At 34.6% G+C, this 26,467-nt stretch overlaps 1 protein-coding gene across 1 annotated transcript; it reads left to right on the plus strand.

The window, feature by feature from the left end:
* The first annotated feature begins 17,864 nt into the window (after window positions 1-17,864).
* LOC122589818 (wall-associated receptor kinase 2-like) lies at window positions 17,865-21,915 on the plus strand. The gene is made up of 3 exons (XM_043762140.1): window positions 17,865-18,840; window positions 19,794-19,964; window positions 20,855-21,915. Exons 1-3 carry the CDS (start codon window positions 17,910-17,912, stop codon window positions 21,889-21,891), a joined length of 2,139 nt encoding a protein of 712 aa, XP_043618075.1. The 5' UTR covers window positions 17,865-17,909; the 3' UTR covers window positions 21,892-21,915.
* The last annotated feature ends 4,552 nt before the right edge of the window (window positions 21,916-26,467 follow it).

The raw sequence follows: 26,467 nt of genomic DNA on the forward strand, positions 1-26,467 counted from the left end.
CCCTTCCGAATCCCACGTATAATCCTCAACCGTCAACAGGATAACTCCATTGAATGTGCCGACAATTAATTGTTACAAATCTATCGCCCCAGTTTTCCATAGGGGGAATATTGTTGAACATGGAAAAATCTGAACTTGTAACTGATCCATTACTTTTGACGAATATATGAATATGAGAATCTGACCTGATACGGCGTAGAAAGAACCTTGATGATGATCTTGACATCATAAAAGAAGGAGCTGAAATCAGACGATTCCAATGTGTAGATACACATCTAGACTGCCCCATTGGCTTGGCAGGTAGTCGGGAAAAGATATTGCAAAGAATTTCATCAGGTATATGATCAAAGCCAGCCATCTTATGTTGATGTCGACTTCTCCCAACAACAAATCTGCTTCGGATTTCTTGTCGTCAAGTTACTTATCTATCCTTTTAACCTGACAAATATAGTTGATAATAGATTACTAACTAATTTCACATTAAGTATTTGGAAATAAGTTTGATAATATAAATGGATGTTGGTGACTATTAACACATAAGTTGATGTATCTATACATAAAAATGAAGAAAAATAGTCAAATAGACGGTTTCAAGTGAGTCGACATAGCTGCTACTAGTATATATGCACATAATATATGTGATAAATCCCTCCCATGCTTGAACAGGCTATTATCATATTTTTATCTTCTAAATCTGTAACAATTTGATGCATTCTTAAAACGGGGAATTTTGACTTTCATAGTAGTAAATATGAAAAAAACTCACATTAATCAAATACAAAATCATGATTAAACATTAAATTGTGGAATATTTATAAAATTATCAAGTGCATATAATTTACTGATCACTGGCCACTTGTTATTTGGTATTCTACTTCAATTATTGGTTTATCTCACCCAGTAAAAAAAACATTGGGAAGTTCAAAATTTACCAGCTTGAATTCTACTGTTACGGTTCAATTTAGTATTTTTCATGTATGTTTTGTTTTATTAAAGTAGAATTCAATTATACATGTATATATATTATGCGCACATATATTCAAAACCAGAGGGAAAGAACAAAAAAGGATCACACCGCGTGGAAAAGAGGGACTGAAAAAGAAGATACAGGTCTTCAGATCAATTTGGTACATTTTTCAATCAGGAACAGAGAAATTACGGTTGCCGGAGTGCGATGTGAATCCGGGAAAGGGAACAGAAAGAGGGATTAGGTCGAGGAAGTTTGGGCCTTCAAATTAGGTCAGTTTGGGCTTTTCAGATTTCTAAAATTTCATATAAATTTTTTTTTTAATATAAATTTTTTTTAAGGTGAATTCCGATTGAAACTTCGTGTCGCGATACGATAATAAAATGTTTAGCATACGTTGTCTTAACTGGGCCCGTGTTAGAAGGCTCTCTCTCGAAGAATTATCTATTTTAAATACCCGATGGGAAAAAAATCCTCTACTAATCCGTCCGAAGACACGACGATTAATTGGGTAAACCTTGCCCCTCACACTTGAACCTGAGTATACTCAAGTCAAGACCTCATAAAGAGACTTCCTTTATCATCCCTAAAACTTGAACACAAGACCTTATGAATGAGGGTGACCTTTCAACCACTGAGCTAATGGCCAAATTTGATACATATTAAAAAACGAGATATGTAGCCGAATGTTGCTCCGGAAGACATTAGGTTTGTTAATTATTTAAAAAAAGTATATATTATTTAACGGTTAGACTCGAAAACCTATGAATCTGATTTATCAAAACTGAAAAGCATGAAAAATTGTATTGGCCGTCAAAATATGGTGACCCGCTGTAAATTTACGGTGTGGGCTGTAAACTTTGGCCGTAATTGCTACTGAAAAACTTTTTTCTCTTGTTTTAAAATGCAAGAAAATAAAATGGGCCGTAAATTTACGGCTAGGGTCGTAAATTTACGGTCCCATCATCAAATTTCATTTTTATACATTTTAACTCGTAGCACTTTATTTGGACCAAAATTCGACTTTAATCAACCAAATTTTGCTAATTAACATAACATACTATTGTTGGAACCACGTTAGTGTGACCGTCACTGATCATGTGTCATTCCTGATATGATAATTGACGATAATGAAATCCCTATGTCTAAGTAAATATTCGATGGACGTATTTACTCTTAAAGACATATTATAGGGTTTCCCATTAGGTAATTGGACTTGAGAGGACTAATGAGGCACGAATTAAACACCAGAGGGACTTAATATGAAAAATACTCTCCTTATATATATAGAGAGTAATTAACCTTAATTTAAGGTTAATCACAAAAAAAATTCACAGCCTCCAAAAAATCATAAAATTCGTCCATCTTCTCTGTTGAATTCATTAGAACCGAATTCATCACTCCATCCTAAATCAATCATCTTATTTGGGAACCCGAAATCAATGGCAAATATGTTTAATGCCTTTACAGGTTCCTCTGGATCTCACGGTACGTGTATATTACGAATTGAATCATGTTATATTACAACATGTGGTATCAGAGCGGGTTGCGAAGCTATCCCATGATTTGATTCGTTTTCGTACCCTAATTCGCGAACTGAAGAAAGCAGAAGCTTAAATTCGTATGCTTCTTACGAACTCTAAGTTCGTAAACAAAATCACTAAGTTCGTAAGAACACTCTAAGTTTGTAAGGCTTATATGTGTACAGAACAGAACTTCTGCTCATCTTCGCACTTACTTCCTCACGAACTTACCTTATGTTCGTAAGCTATCTTCGTTGCTTATGTTCGTAAGCTATCTTCGTTGCTTATGTTCGTAAGCTATCTTCGTTTGTTATTTACGAAGATAGTTAACTACTTACGAAGTTAATCACTATTTACGAAGATAGTTAACAACTTACGAAGATAGTCAACTACTTACGAATTTAATCACTATTTACGAAGATAGTTAACAACTTACGAAGATAGTCAACTACTTACGAATTTAATCACTACTTACGAAGTTAATCCTTACTACGAACTTAGCTATCTTCGTACTGTGCTTATTTTCATGGATTACTGATTAACTTAGTTGATTATCATGTTCGTGCTTACTGGTTTTACCTTATAATTTCGATGGCTAAATTTGTCTCTTATTTTCGAAAATAATTTTTTCTGAGGCATTTTTACCATAGCAGCACGGCCCCAGCCAGGGGCTCTGCCCCTTGGACCCCGCCAGGGGCTGCCGCCCCTTGGACCCCGCTCCCAGGGGCGCTGCCCCCGGACCCCCGTAGTGTGTGGGGGCTTCACACAAATGTACATGGTTTCATCATCTGTGCCCAAAGGTCAGATGTGATTCTCATGGTGTGTTCTTTTCCTTTTAGATAATGAACACTAAGTATATTGATTCTGCCCAAAGGTGATTAAATATACTCTGTGTGCTGAAAGGAACATTTTTCATAAATAAGATACACGATTCTTAATTTTGTGCCCAAAGGTCAAAAGATAAGCGTTGTGACGCATGAACCTAATGCTCATGTGTACTTAGATATTAGTTACTTTTGCCCAAAGGTGATGTAAATCTAAGTAGAGCCTTATGTTAACTTATTGTTTTGGTGTTTACAATAGGTTACCTATCACTAGCTTCATTAGTATAATGGTCTTAGTCTCATTACTTCAGGAACATTACTTTAGCCTCTTACGTAAGGAACATTATTGTTAGCTCTTAGTTAAGTTTAGGCATTACTTTAGTTCCATTAGTTTTATAGATATTACTTAGTCTGCCTTAGATAGCTAATTATGTCACTATAATCTCATTGCCCTTAGTTTTAGGCATTACGTTATTAATCTTCTATTACTTCTATCCTAAATCTGTATCCTCCTTATTTCCACTGTAGTACCTCCCATTGGCATTCAGCCACTTACCGGTGAAAACTATGCTTCATGGAAAGATCAGTTAGATCTTACTCTGGGGTACTATGACCTGGACTACGCCATTCGTCATGATGAACCCGCTGCCATTACTGCAACCTCTACTGCAGAGCAGATAGCGGCATTTGAGAAGTGGGACAAGGTGAATTGCTTGTCACTTATGACGGTCAAGAGCTCTATTCCTCTTGGTCTCCGAGGAGCTATTCCCGAGTCTGATAAAGTGAAAGATTACCTCAAATCTGTTGAGGATTACTTCAAGGGATCGTCTAAAGCGCATGCAAGCAGCTTAATGCTAAAGATGCTTACTCTGAAATACGATGGAAAAAGCAGTGTCCGTGAACACATAATGAAAATGAGCGACATGGCGAACAAGCTTAAGACTCTCGAAATGGAAGTCTGTGACAATTTTCTTGTGCATTTCATAATGACATCATTGCCTGCTCAATTTGATGCCTTCAAGATTAACTATAATGCTCAGAAGGACAAATGGAAGATGAGTGAACTGATTGCAATGTGTCAACAAGAAGAAGATCGCCTTAAGCTCGAGCAACCTGAAGCTGTTCACCTTACTACCACTGCTAATTCCAAGAAGAGGAAGGGTAATAACAGTAATAAGAATGGAAAGAAAGCTTCAAAGATGAGTCATGGTGCAGTTGCCTCTAGCTCTAATGCCTTGAACATCAAGTGTAAGTTCTGTCGTACTCAAGGGCACATTCAGAAAGAGTATCCTAAGTTCAAGGAATGGCTAGCTAAGAAAGGTAACGTACTTTATGTAATATTTGATTCTTTTACTACTGATGTTCCTGTTAATACATGGTGGGGTGACTCTGGTTCTATGGTCCATGTGACTAACTCAATGCAGGGATTCCATACAATCCAGAAGCTACGAAAGGGCCAAAGAAAACTTAGAGTTGGAAGCGGTGATCTTTTAGATGTCGAAGCCATGGGAACTTATATTTTACATATGAGTACTGGAAAATGTATTAGACTATTAGATACCTTATATGTACCGAGAATTACTCGGAACCTCGTATCTATTTCTAAACTAGACATTGAAGGTTTTGTAATAATTCATGGTTTCGGCAAGATTACTACTACTCTTAATAATGAATTGCTTGGTCGTGGTTTCTTGGATGGAATGCTGTATAAATTAGAACTAGATCATAATTTCTCACAATCTTTATTGTCTTTTAATGTTGATGATATAGCTAAGACAAAGACAAAACCACTTAAGCAACAAGAGAATTCCTCCATGTTGTGGCATAAACGTCTTGGCCACATCTCACGAGATCGCATGACACGACTCGTAAAGGATGGAATCTTACCATCTCTTGACTTTAGTGATTTTGAAACATGTATTCAATGTCTCAAAGGCAAAATGACTAAAGGGAATAAGAAAGGAGCCACAAGAAGTTCCAACTTGTTGGAAATAATTCATACTGATATTAGTGGCCCCTATCCCGCTTCCATTACAGGACATACTTCATTTATTACATTTATTGATGATTATTCACGTTATATGCACCTTTATTTGATTAAGGAAAAGTCTGAATCCTTACAAACTTTTACTGATTTTAAAACTTTGGTTGAAAACCAACTTGAACGAAAAATAAAAGTTGTAAGATTAGATAGAGGAGGTGAGTATTATGGTAGACATACTGATGTTGGTTAAGCCGCTGGTCTTTTCCATGACTTTTGTAAGGAACATGACATAATTAACCAATACACCATGCCTGGTTCTTCTCAACAAAATGGTGTTGCTAAAAGGAGAAATAGAACCCTAATGGACATGGTGAGAAGTATGCTTGCCAACACTAACTTACCTACTTTCCTTTGGACTGAGGCCTTAAAAACAGCCGTTCATATACTCAATAGAGTTCCTTCTAAATCTGTCCCTAAAACTCCTCATGAGATCTGGACAGGGAAGAAACCGAGTCTTAGATATATGAAAGTATGGGGCTGTCCTGCCGAAGCTAAATTCTATAACCCTAACTTAAAGAAACTTGATCCTAAGACTGTTACATGTTTCTTTGTCGGTTATCCGGATAACTCAAAAGGTTATCGGTTTTACTGTCCTTCCCACACTACTCGCATCAGTGATACACAGCATGCCACTTTCCTAGAGAACTCAGAGATCAGTGGGAGCACGACAAATCATAACTTCGATTTGCAAGAAGTACAAGAAGCGGGGGGAAACGATTCGTCGGTTAGTATTATTCCTCCGATAATTCCTCTTGTACAGAACGCTGCTCCGAATGTCACTGATCCAACTCCTCCTAATGTTAATCATGAGACCACTAATGCTGAAGGATCTTCCGAAAATCCCGAAAATCAACTCAGGAGATCATCGAGGTCACGTAGGGCCACCAATTTTGATGACTTCATTACTTATCTTACTGAAGTTGAAGATGTTGGAAAGCTTATTGATCCTACCTCCTATAAAGAAGCCATTAATAGTGATCAGGCCACTCAGTGGAATGAAGCCATGATTGAAGAGCTTAATTCCATGCAACATAATGACGTTTGGGAATTGGTTGAACTTCCTGAAGGATCCAAAACTGTTGGTTGCAAATGGGTCTTCAAAACCAAATTAGACCCGAAAGGAAACGTCGAACGATATAAGGCCAGATTGGTTGCGAAGGGCTATACTCAGAAGGCTGGAGTCGATTATCAAGAGACCTTTTCTCCCGTGTCTCGTAAAGACTCTTTAAGGATCGTTATGGCACTAGTAGCTCACTTTGATCTCGAGTTACATCAGATGGATGTCAAAACAGCTTTCTTAAATGGAGACTTGGAAGAAGACGTATACATGTGGCAACCTGAAGGATTCATTCCAAAAGGTAAAGAGCACATGGTCTGCAAGTTAAAGAAATCCATATATGGGTTGAAGCAAGCATCAAGACAATGGTACCTTAAGTTTGATGAAGTCATTAAAGAACAAGACTTCATAAAGAATCAAGTGGATCAATGCACCTATCTCAAGTTCAGTGGGAGTAATTTTATAATCCTTGTTTTGTATGTAGATGATATTCTACTAGCAAGTAATAACTTGGATATGTTGCATGAGTCGAAGCGGATGCTTTCGCAGAAATTCGACATGAAAGATCTCGGTGATGCCTCTTATGTTATAGGTATCGAAATACATCGGGATAGGCATAATGGTATTTTAGGTCTTTCTCAAAGGGCCTATATTGAGCAGGTTTTAGAACGATATAGCATGCAACATTGCGCACCCACTGTAGCTCCAGTAGTTAAAGGAGATGTATTCGGCACTTTCCAAAGTCCGAACACTGAGATTGAAAAGGAGCAAATGAGGGTGATACCTTACTCATCAGTAGTTGGGAGCATTATGTACGCTCAGGTCTATACTCGTCCAGATATCGCTTATATCGCCGGTATGCTAGGACGTTACTTATCTAATCCTGGATTAGCACACTGGAAAGCGGCTAAGAAAGTTCTACGATATCTGCAAGGGACCAAAGACTACAAACTAACGTATAGAAGAAGTGACAATCTAGAAGTAGTAGGCTATTCCGATTCTGATTTTGCCAAAAGCAAGGAAGATAAGAAATCTACTTCTGAGTATATTTTCATGTTAGCTGGCGGACCTATCTCTTGGCGGATTCATAAGCAGAAACTGACTGCAACATCCACCATGATGGCTGAATACATTGCCGTTTATAATGCTACTTTCCATGGGATGTTAATTAGGAATCTGGTCAGTGGACTCAAAGTCGTCAACTCCATTTCTAGACCATTGAAGCTTTACTGTGATAACTCAGCTACCGTAACTTTCTCGAACAGTAACAGTTCAACTGGCGCTGGACTGTATCTCGATACAAAGTATCTGTTTGTACGCGAACGGGTTGAGGAAAATGTTCTTTGTATTGAGTACATAAGTACAAATGACATGCTAGCGGATCCGATGACCAAAGGTCTTCCTCCTAATGTCTTCGTAGGACACGTGTCGAAGATGGGGCTTACTAAAGACTTAGTTTAATTTAATAGCATATTGTGCTTATTTGGTCATTAGTATTACTGTTTAAAATTTTTTCCTCCTTATTCAGATTTTGTTTGTCTATTAATCGCACTTTGAGTACTCGTATTAGTGTGTTGACATTATTGTGACAAAATTTGTCTTAGTCAATTGATCATTGCTTATTAGTTTTAAATTTGAGTCATAGTTTGACTAGTGGGGGTCTTGAGTTGATGTTCTTCTCTACGACTGTACTTATTGGCTATGATTTCGGTTTAAAACAAAATGAGTATTATTCCGGAACTTATTTGAATACTCATAGATAAATGATCGCTCGGTCAAGTGGGAGAATGTTGGAACCACGTTAGTGTGACCGTCACTGATCATGTGTCATTCCTGATATGATAATTGACGATAATGAAATCCCTATGTCTAAGTAAATATTCGATGGATGTATTTACTCTTAAAGACATATTATAGGGTTTCCCATTAGGTGATTGGACTTGAGAGGACTAATGAGGCACGAATTAAACACCAGAGGGACTTAATATGAAAAATACTCTCCTTATATATATAGAGAGTAATTAACCCTAATTTAAGGTTAATCACAAAAAAAATTCACAGCCTCCAAAAAATTATAAAATTCGTCCATCTTCTCTGTTGAATTCATTAGAACCGAATTCATCACTCCATCATAAATCAATCATCTTATTTTGGGAACCCGAAATCAATGGCAAATATGTTTAATGCCTTTACAGGTTCCTCTGGATCTCACGATACGTGTATATTACGAATTGAATCATGTTATATTACAACAACTATAAAGAATGTAAGAAACTTGTTTGACTCGTAAATCTCCGTAGTTTATTCAAACGGGCCAACGACCCCTTTTTGACACCATTACACATGTTTATTACTACAAGACCATAACTTAATAGTTAAAACACATGTTCAATCGTAAGATAAATATTGGATGGGAAGAGTAGTTTTTAAATTCTCTTCTTGTGATGTAATCTTTTAGGCTAACTTATCTTGAGTTTTGTCTTTTGTATATATATTTATATTTCTGCTATTTAAAAAAGAAAAAACACATGTTCAATCGCTCATAAAGAGCAGACACTATTTATGAATATTAAAGAACAAAATGATCATGAAAAACTTTTCACTTAAGCCATTCATACGACTAAAAGACACATGACCCGTTTGTTTGTCTACTATCCTTAATGACCCATTCATGTTTCAAAATAAGATGACATAATTCCAACATATATTATTATTTTACCACAAACACGTCTAACGACAAAGGACATATTTAATGATAAATTTGGGCACTTGGGAGCTCATGATCGTCGGGTCTTTTAACCATCAAAAACAAATACATATTGACATATTTTATCCAAAAGCTATGTACTATATCCAACTTCTACTTGGCCGCTATCTTTCCTCGAGAACTAACTTCATCTATGTAAAAGTTAAACACTAAAACAGCATAGTGAATGTATATGCATATATTCATACACAAGTTGTCATCAACATTTTGGATAGGTATGATGTGTATTACATGTTATCTCTTGCATACAAATCACGACACATTCACAATTTATATGGATCCATATAAAGAATGTTAGTAGGACTTTACCTACCTAATAATCTTTAATTAAATATTGCTAGTAGGACTTTATCTACTTAAGTTACTAGCCTAGATGAAACCAGTCTTAATGAGCACGACTAGGCATTATTAGTTTATTACTATGCTTTTTTGATGAGGGCACGAGGCCTATAAAGCAAGATTGGGTCTAGGGGTGATCATGGGCTCAGTCTGGCCCGATCCAACCTCAACCCGACCCGGCCCGTGACTCGAAAAATACAAAATATGTGGACTGAGGACCGGCCCATGTTTCATTGGGTCGATCCGGTCTGGGTTAACATGTGGGCTCGAGTTTTTTACGGGCCAACCTGTAACCTGGAGAACAACAATATATTTCATGGTTTTTAAGTGTTCTTATGGTTTTCTTAAGAATGGTTTAACTACAATACAATATCTCATTATGGTTCTCGTTTTGGTTGTGCTTTAACTATCAACAATAACATTAAGAAATTATGTGAGAATTCCTAATTACATTATTAACATGATTTTGTCATAAAAAAAGTGTGTTGGATGGAATTCAAAACCAAATCAAATACTGAAATACATATATAAATATATAAAAATACTAGTAAAAATATTATTGTAATATATAATATATATTTTTGTGAGTTTACATGAGTCATATAACAATGTAATGTCAATGTTGGTCGGGTTGACGGGTTCTTGGGTTTTTTCCTGGGTTAGCCCAGCCCGACCCGCAACCCGAGATTTCATAAAATATAGGTCTGCGGACCTGACCATATACTTAACAGGTTGGATCGGGCTCGGTTTTTTTCGAGCCGATTAAACGGGTTTAACGGGTTGGCCTGTATTTTGATCACCCCTAATTGGGTCCAGTCCACATATATTAGGCCCAAATGCTTTTAAAAGAAAGTATGCAATCTTATTGTATCTTAATATATATATCTATATTAAAAAAGTAACTAACCTAATATCAATTGACCAATCATAACTCTTAATTTCTTAAATTTAATTAAATCAAAACATGTCTAAATGAATTTACACTTTTTAGTTTTCTATCACCAACTTATACTTTTAAACTTTTTTCTTAAAATAATAATTTTATTAAAACAAAATAGATAAAATACAAAACTCATGTTTATCCCAAATATCCAACTAATTGAATAATAATAAAAAAAAATTACTTATATATATAAAAAAAATAAAAAATAAATAACCCAACCACTTTTACAATTAGTCTTCATCAAGCTATAACCAATACTTATTAAATTATCAATGGTTATATTATCAAATTACCAATTTTGTTTACAATTAGTCTTCATCCAGCTATAACCGTAACTTTTCAAATTATCAATGATTATAATATAAAGTAAATTATATATTTAACAAACAATATTAAAAAATAAAAAAGGTCAATCGACAGGAACTCCTTAGTCCCGTGTACCAGATTTGGTACTTACACTACCACCCTCCAAGGCTATATGTATCGGGTTATTTCTGCTAGGTGGCGAATAAATTCACCATATGGGATCGATTTTTTGAAGCAAGGCGGTTTTTTTTTGAACATTCAGTCGGTATGCGACGTTAGGAAAATCTCACTGTATAATGGTGAAGCTAGCCTTGCATGTACCCTAAACAACGAGATGTTGACCATAGGCCGTTACAAGTATTCAGAGGAAAAAACTCCAAAACTTGTCATTCCTATGTTGACCATAGGCCGTTAGTTTTAATTTCCATATATAAAAGTAGATTGAAGAGTGACTCCTCGCACATTAGTGACATTACAACATTTAACGCTACAAATCATGCCTGATTGCCTGTGTACTATTAATGTTTTCTATTTCAGCTAGCATCCGGAATAAATCTTGTCTTTGAGACCTACAACCTTGTGAACACTACAAATTTAGTGAAGCCGGGTTAGGTTGATTCCACATATTTGATTTTGACCAATACTTTTACGATAGATGTTTCTTACTATTACCATTAGAGACGTAATGCATATACATGCGCATGTGATTGAAAATGTTTGAATTATGATTTCTTTACACAAAAAGTCAATTGTACTATATATAATCAATCAGTACATGATATGAGTATTAAGATTAATATTTTATAAAGTAGTCTAGACACTAGATTATATCGATCGTTTCTCACAAAAGAGATCAAACCACAACTTTGATAATTATACAGAATAAAATCAAAAAAGCAAATTAAATAAAAAAAAAAATTTTGTATGGCAGATATAATATTCAAATTAAGGAGACCAATTGGAAAATTTGTGAGTCTTCTCTATAAGGACAAGAGATCAACCGCGTTTACCAAGTCTTTCTCCGAAAGGTTCCATGTCGGACTCAAAGTTATTGAACCGTAAGATATAAGTTATAAAACTCGATCCCTAGCCTGTTAACGTATAGAGGTGGCATCAAAGGATTTTTTATAGAAAAAGTAGACGAAAAAAAATCATTATAGATAAAAATAAAGGTTTGAAAGTAGTTAATCATCTCACTAAGTTAGCTTTATTAAATAATAGAGTTAATTGCAAGATTGGTCCCTGTGGTTTGTACAATTTAGCAAGGAGGGTCCTTTTTCGAGAATCGTTGCAATGGGGGTCCTTATTTTGAGAATTTTTTGCAAAATTGGTCCCTTTTTGACGGATCCGTTAAAGGTGGTCGTCAAGTGTGCACGTGTGCCGCACGTGTGGGGGTATTTACGTACTTTCTACCCCACAGGGACCCCCATTGCTAAAATGAAAAAACCACAGGGACCAATCTTGCAACTTTTTTAAAAATCCATCACTAAATAATACCTTTTAACTTTTCCAAAAAAAATAATAATTTTATTAAATTATTAACTTAAATATAATTTTTAACACTTTTTATCTTTTCATGATTATTTGTTGTTAAAGAACTAAAAACATATAACCACTAAAAATTAAAAGGTATCATTTAGTGATGGATTTTTAAAAATTGTAAATTTAATAAAACTTTTTAAAAAGTTAAAAGATATTAGTTAGTGATGAATTTTTAAAATTTGTAAGTTTATAAAACTTTTTAAAAATTAAAAGGTATTTATTTAGTGATGGATTTTTAAAAATTGTACGTTTATAAAACTTTTTAAAAAGTTAAAAGGTATTAGTTAGTGATGAATTTTTAAAAACTCTAAGTTTATAAAACTTACTTTTTAAACTTATAATTTTAAAAACGCACCACTAAATATTTAAAAATTTGTATAAACTTACAATTTTTAAAAATCCATCACTAAAATAATAACTTTTAGCCAATGATGATTAGTCCAACTGGTCAGAGGCATCCCAGATTTTACTCAAGGTCTTGAGTTCGATCCCTAGGGATGTCAAATCTTGGGGTTTTTTCCTTTGAATACTTGTAACGGCTCATGGTCAACATCTCGTTATCTAGGATACGTGCAAGGCTTCACCATTATACGGTGAGGTTTCCGTGATGTTGCATACCGACTGAATGTTCGAAAAAAAAAAAAAACTTTTAACTTTAAAAAGTCTTATAAACTTATAATTTTTAAAAATTCATCACTAACTAATACCTTTTTAAAAAGTTTTATAAACTTACAATTTTTAAAAATTTATCACTAAGTAATACCTTTTAACTTTTTAAAAAGTTTTATAAACTTACAATTTTTAAAAATCCATCACTAAATACGAGATATTGACCATGGGCCGTGATGTCGCATACCAACTGAATGTTCGAAAAAAAAATAATAACTTTTAACTTTTAAAAAAGTCTTATAAACTTACAATTTTTAAAAATCCATCACTAACTAATACCTTTTACCTTTTTAAAAAGTTTTATAAACTTATAATTTTTAAAAATCCATCACTAAATAATACCTTTTAATTTTTAGTGGTTATATGTTTTTAGTTTTTTAACAACAAATAATCATGAAAAGTTAAAAAGTGTTATAAATTATATTTAACTTAATAACTTAATAAAAAAAAAAAATTTGGGAAAGTTAAAAGGTAGTATTATTTAGTGATGGATTTTTAAAAAAGTTGCAAGATTGGTCCCTGTGGTTTTTCCATTTTAGCAATGGGGGTCCCTGTGGGTAGAAAGTACGTAAATACCCCCACACGTGCGGCACACGTGCACACTTAATGGCCACCTTTAACGGATCCGTCAAAAAGGGACCAATTTTGCAAAAAATTCTCAAAATAGGGACCCCCATTGCAACGATTCTCGAAAAGAGACCCTCCTTGCTAAATTGTACAAACCACAGGGACCAATCTTGCAATTAACTCTAAATAATATAACGAAAAAAAACGTACACCACCACTCGATCGATCTCAACAAGTAGAGCTATATAATGAGATGACTATGTAATGGTTTGAAAACAGTCACGTGGATATCCAGTCTAAGAGTGTTTGTAATTAATGGTTCAATGTGGATCTATCCACGTACCTTGAATCTTCCACACCAAAAAGACTTTAAGCTTATAATGGTCCTACATGATGTGGTTGAAGTCTTATCATCAACGGCGTCCATATGTCATTCCATTACAATTGCTCTATGTTGTAGACATATTTTTTTAAAAAAACTTTTGATGTGACCTGATTAGGAAAAAAAAAGGGATAAGTACCCAGAAATGCAGTCAATTAATGTTCAAAAGTTATTGTGTGCACGAACTTTATGTCAGCTTTATTGTATTCAGGAAACTTGTTCAATAGTCCTATAGCATGCAAAAGTGACCGGGCACTTTCACGTTGACTGCTTACGTGACATGCACACAATAACTTTTTGGGATTAGTTTATGCACACAATAACTTTTTGAGATTAGTTTATGCACACAATTAAAAAAAGCAGATAATTTTTTTTCAAACTCGCCGGAAACTGCAAATACTCGCCGGAAAACTTAAAAATCCGATTAAACCTTCGTTTCTTCGAATTAGACCACGAAATTGGCACTAAAATACTCAAAAATCAGCCGTGAACAAACCCTCGGCAAAAGTTAAACCAATTGACACTCGCCGGATAATTCATCAACTCGCCGGAAAATTTAAAATCACCATAACTTTGTTTTTTCTTCGAGTTTCGGACAACAACTTTGAGCAGTTTGGTGTTGGTTTCAAGTCGAAACTCGAATAAACAACAAAGTGATGGTGATTTTAATTTTTCCGGCGAGTTTGTGAATTTTCCAGCGAGTCTCAATCGGTTTAACTTTTGTTGAGGGTTTATTCACGGTTGATTTTTGAGTATTTTGGTGCGAATTTCGTGGTCTAATTCAAAGAAACGAAGGTTTAATCGGATTTTTAAGTTTTTCAGCGAGTATTTGCAGTTTCTGACGAATTTGAAAAAAAATAATTTGTTTTTTTTAATTGTATGCATAAACTAATCTCAAAAAGTTATTGTGTGCATGTCACGTGTAACATCCCAAACTTTTTATTTAACGGTTGACTTGAGTCGTTAAGTCAACGTAACGTGTCCGTTACGTCCATGTTAAATTTAAAGCTTATATGTAGTTAATGTGTTATGCGTGTGAGACTTGAATGTCTTATTGATTGACGTAGTAATGTGTTTAAGATGTAGTTATATGCCTTTAGAGGTGTTCAAAGTGTTTATTGAGTTGTATATAGTTCATATAGGTGTTTAGGGCTAATAATGTGACGTTTGGAAGCTTAGGGACGAGTTTTGACATAGGGTGAAAGTCAAAAACGGGATTAGGGTCAAAGAGCAGGTCTTTAGCTTCTAATCATTCATAATATCCTTTTCTCTTTGAGCCCTAACCATTCCCCATTGCCATAATCAATTCCTTGTTCGATTTCATCTTCGTTTGGTTGATTCGAGAGTGTTTTGATCAAGTTTTTGAATTCTCTTTGTAATCTTCAGGTATCCCATGTATAATAACATTGATTTTATGTTATTTCAATCATATAATCAGATCCATAACTGATTCAGGTCATTAGATGATCAATTGATGTCTTAAACGTTGATTCGTTGACCTAAAACGTTTAATTATGTGATGCAAATCAAGTAAGGATTAATCAATGATTTCATTGCATCATTATGGTCTTAAAATGGTGAATTTTGAGGCACAAAAGTCGTTCATAAGGTTATGGGTCGTTTGGGGTGTGTTTGGTTAAGTTTTGGAGGTTAAACAATAAGGTTTGTGCAGATTCGGGGCTAGCTGCGCCGCAGCTACTAAGCTGCTGCGCAACTAGAAAACAGTGACCTTTAGTTGCGACGCAACAGCGGCAGAATTTTCAAATGGCCATAACTTTTGAACCGTAACTCCGTTTTTAACAAATAAGCTATCTACAGAATCGTGAGAGAGTCTACTTTCTAATGGTAATACTTATAAAATATGATGATGATGTCAAGTTTCCAAAAAGGTTAATTTAGTAAGTGAATGTCGAGTTCCGTCGAGTTATGTAAACCCTTATGTATTAAACGAATGTCCAATGCATCAAGCATTGTCATGAGTCATGTTTATAGGTATTTAGACTTGAGTAATGACCATAAGTAAGTGGGTACTTGTTAGCTCATTATGTTGTCTAATGATTATAGGTAGTTGGGAATACTTGCAAAGCTCGGTAACTTACGTTATCTTTTTGTGCTCTTCTACGAGGTAAGATACACTACTTTGACACGCTGAGGGTTCAACAAAAACATAGTTTTCATATAATAACTTCCCCAAATGGTATCTTGTTTGCTTATGGGTATTCGGGATTATATGGGAGGTGATATGGGCTATGCTATGTAGATGTATATTGAAGCCTGAAATGCTGCCCCAATGATATGTATTGATATGAGATGCTATGTATGTTTGATAGATTATATGATATGAAATGATAGATGATATGAAATGATAAATATATATATATATATACATATATATTATGATACGAAAGATTTTATGAAATGATGTACGATATGAGATGATAAATGATATGCAATGTTGTAAAGATATACAATATGGAATGATATATGATGATGCACGTGATGTAACAATGTATGCGATGTAATGATATGCTATGAAATGTTATGTAATGTCTTGAGATGAATAGAAATGTGTTATATGTTGATGATATGTATAATGTGCATGACTACATGGCTTGTTCATCTAGTTCACTAGACTCTTTAAGTTGCCATGTCACGTACACATTTAAGGGCCCAAACGTAAAGATGTATATATGTGATGATTGTTTAGGTTGTGTAAACACCTAAAGTATATGTGATGTGAAATCGAGCTCGTAAATTTAACGTGGAAGTGTTAAGCTTAACCCATACTTGCCCTAGCCCGGTTAAGTGCGTTGATGTGGTTGCTCGGGTGGCTCCTTGCAACGAGGTATAATGTGAAGAGTAATACGGGAGGTCTTACCAGCCCCATTGTCATTGAACATACGGATTACTCCTGGATTGGCTTCCCATTCTTTAACGACACTGATGGACCGCTGAAAAGCTTATCCATCCACTCGGGTGTGAGGTTCCCTGTTAGGTCTTATGATCGCCTACACACAAACTTACACCTTATATGTGATGAGTGACCTATGCCACACCTAATGTAAGTGACTTATGTCACACTATACGATGATGCTTATATGATATATATGAAGTAAAAGATGACTAGGCACATCTAGGGTGATTCAACCAATTATGATGATGTTTGATGCGATGATATGTTATGGATGATGTGATGCATTGATGTGATATGTGCCTTAACGATTTAATATGACTTTTATATAATGTTTAAATGGACAAATGTTTTATTAATGAGGTGTTATCTTACTTAGCTAATTCGTTAGCTAACACTTGCTCTTTTAAAATGTGTTGTTCCCTCAGGTCCAACATTAGTGAGCAGGTAGATGTGAGAAGACGTGAAACATGGGTAGATGATCTTGAAGCTGGCTATAGTTTACCCATAGTGGCTGCTCACTTTATACATTTGCTTTATGTTTAGATAATAATGACTTGTCTTGATTATGTAGTCGGCTGTTTAATGTTGGGCAACCGATGGGTTTCCATTTGAACTTATTTTGATGATATGGCTAATAACACTATTTAATGAATAAACCAAATAGATTATGTTGGTTTGGACTTTTAAAGTTTACTTCCGCTTTCTTTTGACGCCGTTAGGCGAAAGTTTTTGGAAATCCATATTTTTAAACGACGGGTGTTACATCACGTAAGCAGTCAACGGGTCAATGTGAAGGTAACTGGTCCCACATAGCCATAATCCCGTTTTCAATTAGTGGCCGGTAAATGATAAAATGGATCAATCCATGGAAATTTCGTGGTGGAAAAGTCTTAATTGTGGAGTGTGTTGGTATACTAGTCATCTTTAATTAAACGTGATTAACACTTTACTTGCAGCCCCTCTATAAATTGTTCTGATAACTGTTACGAACGAAACAGTACACACGCTCAAATACACAAAAGCTGTATTATATATAGCTAGCTAGAAATTTAATTAGGGGGGAAAATGCTTCTTCATATAATGAAGATCATGTGTCTAGAGTTTACAACAATAATAATATTATCATTGGTAATAAGTACTCTTGAAGCTGGTTCCAACTCATCATCGAGTAGTAGTAGTAGTAGTATGATGAGCAATAACATAATAGCAAAGCCCGGATGTCCAACCAAGTGCGGGCAAGTAACGGTTCCATACCCTTTCGGTATAGGCCAGGACACGGGTTGTTCCCTAGACAACGCCACATTCTACGTTACTTGTAACACTTCCTATAATCCCCCCAGGTTGTTCCTCACTAATAGCAGCATCCAAATATACAACATTTCAGATTCAGAGTTGCGTATATACACTGGAGTTAGCTATAGATGCTACTATCCTAATGGAACTGAGGATAGTTATGATTATATTTGGTCGACTAACTTAAACACATTCACTTTCTCTGAGAAGAATATGTTCACGGTCATCGGGTGTGATGATTATGCGTTGATCACAGGGGAAGAAGGTGACAACTATTCCAGTGGTTGTATTGGACTATGCAGCGGACCAGTAGATACATTGCCGGATGGGCGTTGCTTAGGGGAAGGCTGTTGTCAGACCTCTATAAGAAAAGGTCTCCAATATTATAATATTACACTCAGATCGTTTAAGAACCACGTGGATCTTTGGTCCATCAATGACTGTGGCTATGCGTTCCTTGGTGAGGTTGGCACTTTTAAGTTTCTCGGTGCCAGTGATCTAGCTTATTCTTCAGGCTTAGAGAAGAGGGTCGAGGCGACTGTTCAAGTTGTAGTCGATTGGGTTATTGGACGTGACCAAACTTGCACCAATGCTACAGAATGCAAAGAGAATAGCCATTGTTATGACGTAGAAGGTGGTGGGTATCGATGTAAATGCGACAAAGGTTATGAGGGTAACCCATATCTTGATCAAGGCTGCCAAGGTAATTAGTTTCCCGTATCCCCTTAGCAGAAGAGGCGTAGCTAGCCCACAAGAACATTTATAATAATTATAAATAATGTTGGGGGCTGAACGTACGGGTTGGAAAAGCTATTCATTATAACATAGTATATAATTAACTGTCACTAGTTTGAGACCCACAATTTCTATATATACTCCGTTATAAAATAAACTGAATCCCCCTTTCTTTAATTTTAGAACTTGATATATCTAGTTTACCCTCCGTCTTAATACATCTTTATTTTCATTTTATATACTGTGACTAAAATGCCATCACAAAAAAATTCAGCCTCCATCTCTGTCTCGCACAGAAACACAAAGCAATAAACCTAACTCACAATTCGTCCGCTCCTCCTCCTTTCACATCTCACCGCAAAAATTCATCACATCTCCGGCCATAATGAAATTATTTTTACCTTAAAAATCACACCGCCGCCGCCGTATTGCGCAAATACCAGTCTAGTTTATTTAAAACATACTCAACAAAAACAATCATTAACTAAGAAGAATCAAAATTGATTATATGCAAATCCATAGAGGTTACACTTATTGGGCTGGGACTTCTTCTTCAAAACGCAATCTAAATGTAAACCCATCACACAGATACCATCTACGCACTACCTATCAAGAAGTTTGATATTCTTGTTGTAATTATATATGCCTTTGGATCCAATTTAGAAATGCAATTCCAAACAACCCTAAAAGAAGTCTGTAACTCTAAATTTGTTTATAATATAAAAAGTTAGGAGTATATTTTAAATGTTGAGTAATTAATATTAAATTTTTCTACATATAATTAATAACTTACCAAATAATTAGTTCTTAATATTAAAGTTAGACAACTAAAATGTAGATTATAATAATGTTTTTTTATAGATATAGATAATTTCATGACAATTCTCTGACTTGAATATTTTCTTACTGGTTGACTTGTAGACATCGATGAGTGCGAGCATCTACAAATCTACCCTTGCTATGGTCAATGCATTAATACTCCAGGGAGTTACAATTGTACTACTTGTCCGCTAGGATATGTATCATTTGCTTGCCCAGGACAATCAGTTATTGTCCATTCAAAAAAAATCCCAATCATATTCATTTTATTAGGTAATTCTTTCATATAAACACATTTTCTGGTCACTATTTCTCTTAATGATCAATCTTTAAACCTGGTCTCTAATATCATCCTTCAAATGAAATTAAGATATACATTTACCTTAAACTCTGATAACAAATTTTGATGTACACGACAACATATATTTTCTTTAAAATAATAATAACAAATTATTTTAAATCGGTAATATATTTTGATAAAATACAAACTTGTTGATAAATAATAAGTATAAATTACCACGGATGACACCTATGGTTTTTTTTTACATGTTGCATACCTCATGTGCAAGACACATGTGACTAATTAACGATGCAACTAAGAATCGTCTGTTTTACGTATGGTTCGAGTGCAAAATTATAAGCAACGTGTATCATTTGCGTAATTTCGATCTTGCAGGTATGAAACCTATAAATTTGACCAAACCACTGGTATCATTTCAGTAACTTACTCTTATATTAGTTTTGAAAAGCTAAATTTAAAACATATTCTATGAAAAATTAGTTAATACAGTTTTATCTAAAGTTGTAATTTTATTCTTCATAATTTTTTTGATTAATGTGTTTTTAAAATTTAATTTAACATATTTTTAAATATTAATATAAATAATGAAGTGTCACTAATAAACTGAGATTTCAGCTGAAGACTAATGATACAAGTAGTTAAATGTGGTAAGTTAGTGTATTGCTGACGTGACACCAATAAACTAAGTTTGAGTATGGTGGGTTAGAAATAATCTAATATGATGTTAAGTTCACTCTTTTTTAATTTTTGTTGAGTTTTACACAAGTATGACATTAATCACTATATTAATAGTAATTATATATATATATATATATATCAAACCTATTATGGTCCAGTTTAAAATGAGATTGCATTTGTTCAGGAGTTGTATTGGGCATTTGGATACTAGTTCTAGCATTTTGGATGAGCAAAGTAGTCCGAAAGAGGAAAGATAAGAAGCGTAGAGAGAAGTTCTTTAAAAGAAACGGTGGATTGTTGTTGCAACAACAAACGTCAAACGGTGAAGATGCAATTGAGAGAACTAGAATTTTCAGAGCAAGAGAGTTAGAAAAGGCCACCGATCAATACAACAACAACAGAATAGTTGGACGAGGAGGGCAAGGAACAGTATACAAAGGCATGTTACCAAATGGAAAAATAGTAGCAGTAAAGAGGTCTGTATTGGTGGATGAAACTCAAGTTGAGTCATTTATCAATGAGGTATTTTTACTTTCCCAAATTAGCCACAGAAATGTGGTAAAGCTATTGGGATGTTGTTTAGAAACCGAAGTCCCAGTTCTGGTCTACGAATTTATCCCAAATGGTGATCTCTTCCAGTTCATACACGATGAGAGTTACGAGTTTCCTACTTTGTGGAGCATCAGGATAACAATTGCTACCGAGGTTGCTGGAGCTCTTGCCTATATGCATTCGGCAACTTCCATTCCTATATATCATCGAGACATTAAATCTTCCAACATACTTTTGGATGAAAAATTTAGAGCAAAACTATCAGATTTTGGAATTTCAAAGTCTGTCATGGGTGATCAAACTCATTTGAGTACCTTAGTCAAAGGGACCTATGGGTACTTAGATCCTGAGTACTTTCAATCAAATCAATTTACGGAAAAAAGTGACGTTTACAGCTTTGGGATTGTTCTGGTTGAGCTTTTGACTGGAAAGAAGCCTATATATTCGATAGGCCCGGGGGAATCGAGAAGCTTGGCAACATTCATTTTGTCAATGGATGAAGGGCTTATACTGGAAAACATTGATCATCGAGTGTCAGATGGTCCAAAAGAGCACCTCATAGCAGTTGCGAAACTTGCAAAAAGATGCTTGAATTTGAATGGTAAACTACGGCCAACTATGAAAGAAGTTGCTACAGAGTTGGAGGGAATAAGATCATCGAGTCATTAATTAAATCATATCGAATCAGCTATGCAACGGTGTGTTGTTATATTTTATATTTTATATTAATAATATTCTGTTGAATGTATATGTTGGATTAAAACATATTTGTGTATTGCCAACTATATTAAATCCTTCTGATAAACAGTTTGATAAAAATTGGAGATGATATCTTTATAATGCTAAATCTATATTTTTATAAAGAAATGATTTTCATAAGATACCGTACGTAGTAAATAACACTAACCACATATTTTAGCATAGAATTTGTTCAAAATAGCTAGCAACAAAAAAAAACATAAGAAAATATATTTTAGGCATTATGGAAATCTAAAAAACCAAATCTATCTATATAATTATTAAAACAGTAGGAATCCGAACGATTCTAGGACCTCTAAAAATTCAAAGCTATTTTATAAAATTGCCACATAGGATTCTAATCTATGTCTCAACTCTATATTCTTTTTCAATATACAAACCAAATAAATAAAAATAAAATTACTCCTATGTACATGACAAAAAGTTAATGAAATTAATCTTTTCCTTTGATTTTTTCCTAAAATGAGACATTATTTTTGACAAAGATATTGTTTATTTTTATTTTATATATTCTTTTTAATCCAAATCAAATTCCAACGACAAATGTTTATATGCAACTTGATAAATAAAAAAAAATTCTTAAATAGGTTTTCATCTATTTTAGTAATTTTCTTGCTCTTCACATTCAATATGAAAGGTATATGGTTTACTTTGTTACTTTTCTTGTCTTTTAAAATATGTTGTTATTTTTATCTTTCTTAATTGATTAGGACATCAGTATTATTTGTTATTTTGTTCGGGAGCAGATTTTAGGTTTTGGAACGGTCATTCCAGATTAGACTGGGTTTAAGTTTCATCTCACAAAAGATTTAAATTACAACGAATGGTCTTCTTATAAATTGAGATTTTTTGCTAGGTGACGTGTATATCAACAACCTTATTTTTCATATCCTTCCACATGGGTATATGACATTAAGCCATTCTTTATTTTATCTTATGATTTGTAAAAGGCTTACAATATAGTATTTTATAAGATTAATAACTTACAAATTCATATTGATGCATGGTGGTGTTCTTAAGGTTGTTGTGTCATGTGGTGGTTGTTCTATGAAAGTGGACGAGTCTTTATAGATTGGAAGCTTTGTTGATCATCCTTTCTTCTAATAACATGTTTACCAAAGTTTTTCATGAAAATTTGATACATGACCACCAAAGAAAGATGGTTCACTATTTCAATTTTATATGGAATTAGTTTGGAGGTTTTTATGGGGAAGGTTGATAAGTTGTAAGATGAGTAGATGACCCCTCACATCATAGTTAACTTCAAAGATCATAGGTACATACTCTCTTTTTTTTTCATTACAAATATTAAAGAACGTAAATGATGTTATATATTAATTGGTGTGAATAGGTTTTTCGTTGATATCTAAATGTGTTTTTGTTATAAAAATGTTTGTGGATATTTCTATTTTTGAAGAAAGTTCTTTAAAATATATGTAGCTTTACTTATTTGTTTTTATTATTAGCTTATGTATATTTTAGAGCGTCTTATTATTTTTTCCCGTTTTTATACAAATATTCTTAAATGAATTCATGTGTATACATTATTTCTTTCCTGCATATATATTCTTAAAAGCATTTTGATAATGATATATGTTTGAGCATTAAAATGAGGAGCTCAATCACGAATGGATTTAACCACGAAAATCATCAAGATCTTCTACGAAGTAGTACAAACCTAATAAATTCTTGACGAATCTAAGGTGTAAGATGATTTTCCCATAGAGATTTATTGATCTATGGAGGATATGGGTGTAAAATGAATTTGATATAATGATTGATTGATAATGAATATTGATAAATATGAATGTATTGCTGCTGCTGTATATTCTCTGCTGTTGCAGAGAATGTTATAAACGTGTGTGTGAAAGAGAATGTGTATGGAATGAATTGACAACCTATGATAAGGAGTATTTATAGGCCTCCAATTAGGGTATATTTGAGTACTGGGCCCTGTCAGATATGGGCCCTGGCCCAAATCCCAAGGTACAAGGTAGTCAACATTTGGAATCATGATGTGACGATTCATAAATTGTCCTTACCAATATTCATAAATATGAATATATAATGATAACTTTCGGATTGATGTAAGTAGAGGGTGTGAGAAGAAAGTCTTGGTCCATTGTCGTGAAGCTTGGGCACCAGCCTAGGAACTTAGCCTTTTCACTGTAAGTTGTGTGGGCTCTCAAGCCTTTATATAAATTAAGCTACTTCCATAGTTGGGTCAAGGTCTAATTTCCTAACCTTGACTTAGCCTATCCTTTCTTTCCAAGCCTCTTCCTTTTTCTCTCCTAAATCTCCCCTCTCTCTTTCTTGGATTCTAACTAGGAGCCATGGATGGGGCCCACATCCTTGCCCTCCAGCCTCGTCTCCCTTCTCCTTTTGCCTCTCTCTCTCTTCCTCTTTCCTTGGCCGATTCCCTATATATAGGAATATTATTGTTATTTCTTATCCTCCTTAGGATTAGCCTCTCTCTTTCTTCCTCCTCTCTCTCTCTTCGATCTCCTCTCTCTCTTTTTTTCTTTCCTTGTTTCATTAGATGCAGGCCCCATTGGAGGCTTGGACTCTCCTTTCCTTTAAAGCTAGATCCTTCCTTCTTTTTTATTTATTAGAGATCGATTTACATATACATAGATTAATTAAGCAAAACTCTCCTTCTCCAAGCTTCTTTCTTTTCTTCAGTCGATATATACATATAAAATAGGGCTTGTTTTGGTGAGATCTTCACCATACTCATCAAGTCCCCCAAGTTTGAGGGTAAGATTTCTTTCAATTGCTATTATCATATTTTTATCTTCTAAATATGTAACAATTTGATAGCATTCTGATTTTTATTTTCATAGTAGTAAATATGAAAAAAAGCTCACATTAATCAAAGAAAAAAATTATAATATAAGGGTGTGTTATTTTGAGTACAAGGGGGAAAAAAGTACAACCTTCTTCCTTCTTCTCCGGCCACCTCCTTCTCCGGCAACCAACACACCTCCTCCTTCTTCCTTCTTCTCCGGCCAACAACCACTGCCACCACTTCCGGCGACATCTCCTGTGACTTTCTGACGAGAATCAGGTTCGTTTTCGGGTGTATACGGTACGGGCCAGTGGCCCTTATCTTCTAAGCTAACCGTCAAGGGACGCATATGGGAATCGTATGGATTTGATGGGCGGCGATCCAAAAGTTGGTGACGGTTTGCTACGGTACGGGCGAAACCCTTGTTGCCGGCGCCATGGTTGGGATGGTCGGAGATGATGGTGGTGGCGGTGGTTAACTCGCCGGAGAAGAAGAAGGTGGTGGCTGAGGGGACCGCCGGAGAAGAAGCAAGCTGCTAGCCGGAGAAGGAAAAGGAGGAAGTTCTGAGCCGTCCAAAGCTTTGATCCAACGGCTGGAGATTGTACTTTTGTACTTTTTGTTTACCCTTGTACTCAAATTAACTTTCCGTTATAACTTACACTTGTTATTTGGTATTTTACTGCATTTATTGGTTCACCTCACCCAGTAAAGAAAGAAGCAATTGATAAAAAAAAAAACTACGAAGGTTGGAAAGTTAAAATTTACCCAACTTGATACTAGTATTGTCATGAATGTATGTTTTTTTAACAATTAGAATTCAACTATAACACATGTATATATGCATATATATCATAATCAAAACAATAAGTAAAGAACAAAAAAGGATCATACCGTGAGGGGAAAAGGAACTGTAAAAGAAGATGCAGGTCGTCGGATCAATTTGGGATATCACGGAACAGGGAGGGGATTAGGTCTATAGTACGCTTTTAACTTGTGGTAAGTTTGGGCTTTTTGGAGACAAATTCTAAAATGTTAGAACCAAACCAAGTTAGTATTTTATTTTAATATTTATTTATTTATATTTATAGAAATAAACATTATGTTGTAGAACTTTTTATATGACAAAGTTACCAGTTTAGTCATTAGAAGCTATAGCTATAATTAAATGTGTAATGAAGGGGCAAAAGTTGTGAGAAATGTTTGGAAGGAAGGATACAAGAGACTATGGGAATGAAGTTAATTGGGTAACTATGGTGTGGTTAGCCATGAGAGGCAGATTAAGTATCCAGTCCCTTGAAGAAGTATGAATGTGTGTTTTCTAACAGTCAACTTGATTTATTTATTTTTTATTTATTTTTAGAACAGCAAGGGCCGGATCACGGATATCCGGACTGGATTCTGATTGTGAATTTCCAAGATGGTTTTGGCAGGAAGTTACGGATAAAGCCAAGGGATATGGTGTAATTGATAAATGGGAAAATAATGTCAGTTGGTTTATAGATACAAAATGCCCAAAAAAGGTATGGAATGTTGTCCAAAGATTATCTTTTGCAGCCTGTGTATATTGGATTTGGAAGGAGCGGAATTGTAGGATGTTTAGACATGAGAGTACGCCAAAGGAAAAGATTAAAGGTCTGGTGTTAGTGTATAATGCTAAGGCTGTTAAGTTTAAAATTTAGAAAATGTCATGCTTATGAG

Source organism: Erigeron canadensis, chromosome 2 (assembly GCF_010389155.1).
Source record: "Erigeron canadensis isolate Cc75 chromosome 2, C_canadensis_v1, whole genome shotgun sequence".
NCBI lineage: Eukaryota > Viridiplantae > Streptophyta > Magnoliopsida > Asterales > Asteraceae > Erigeron > Erigeron canadensis.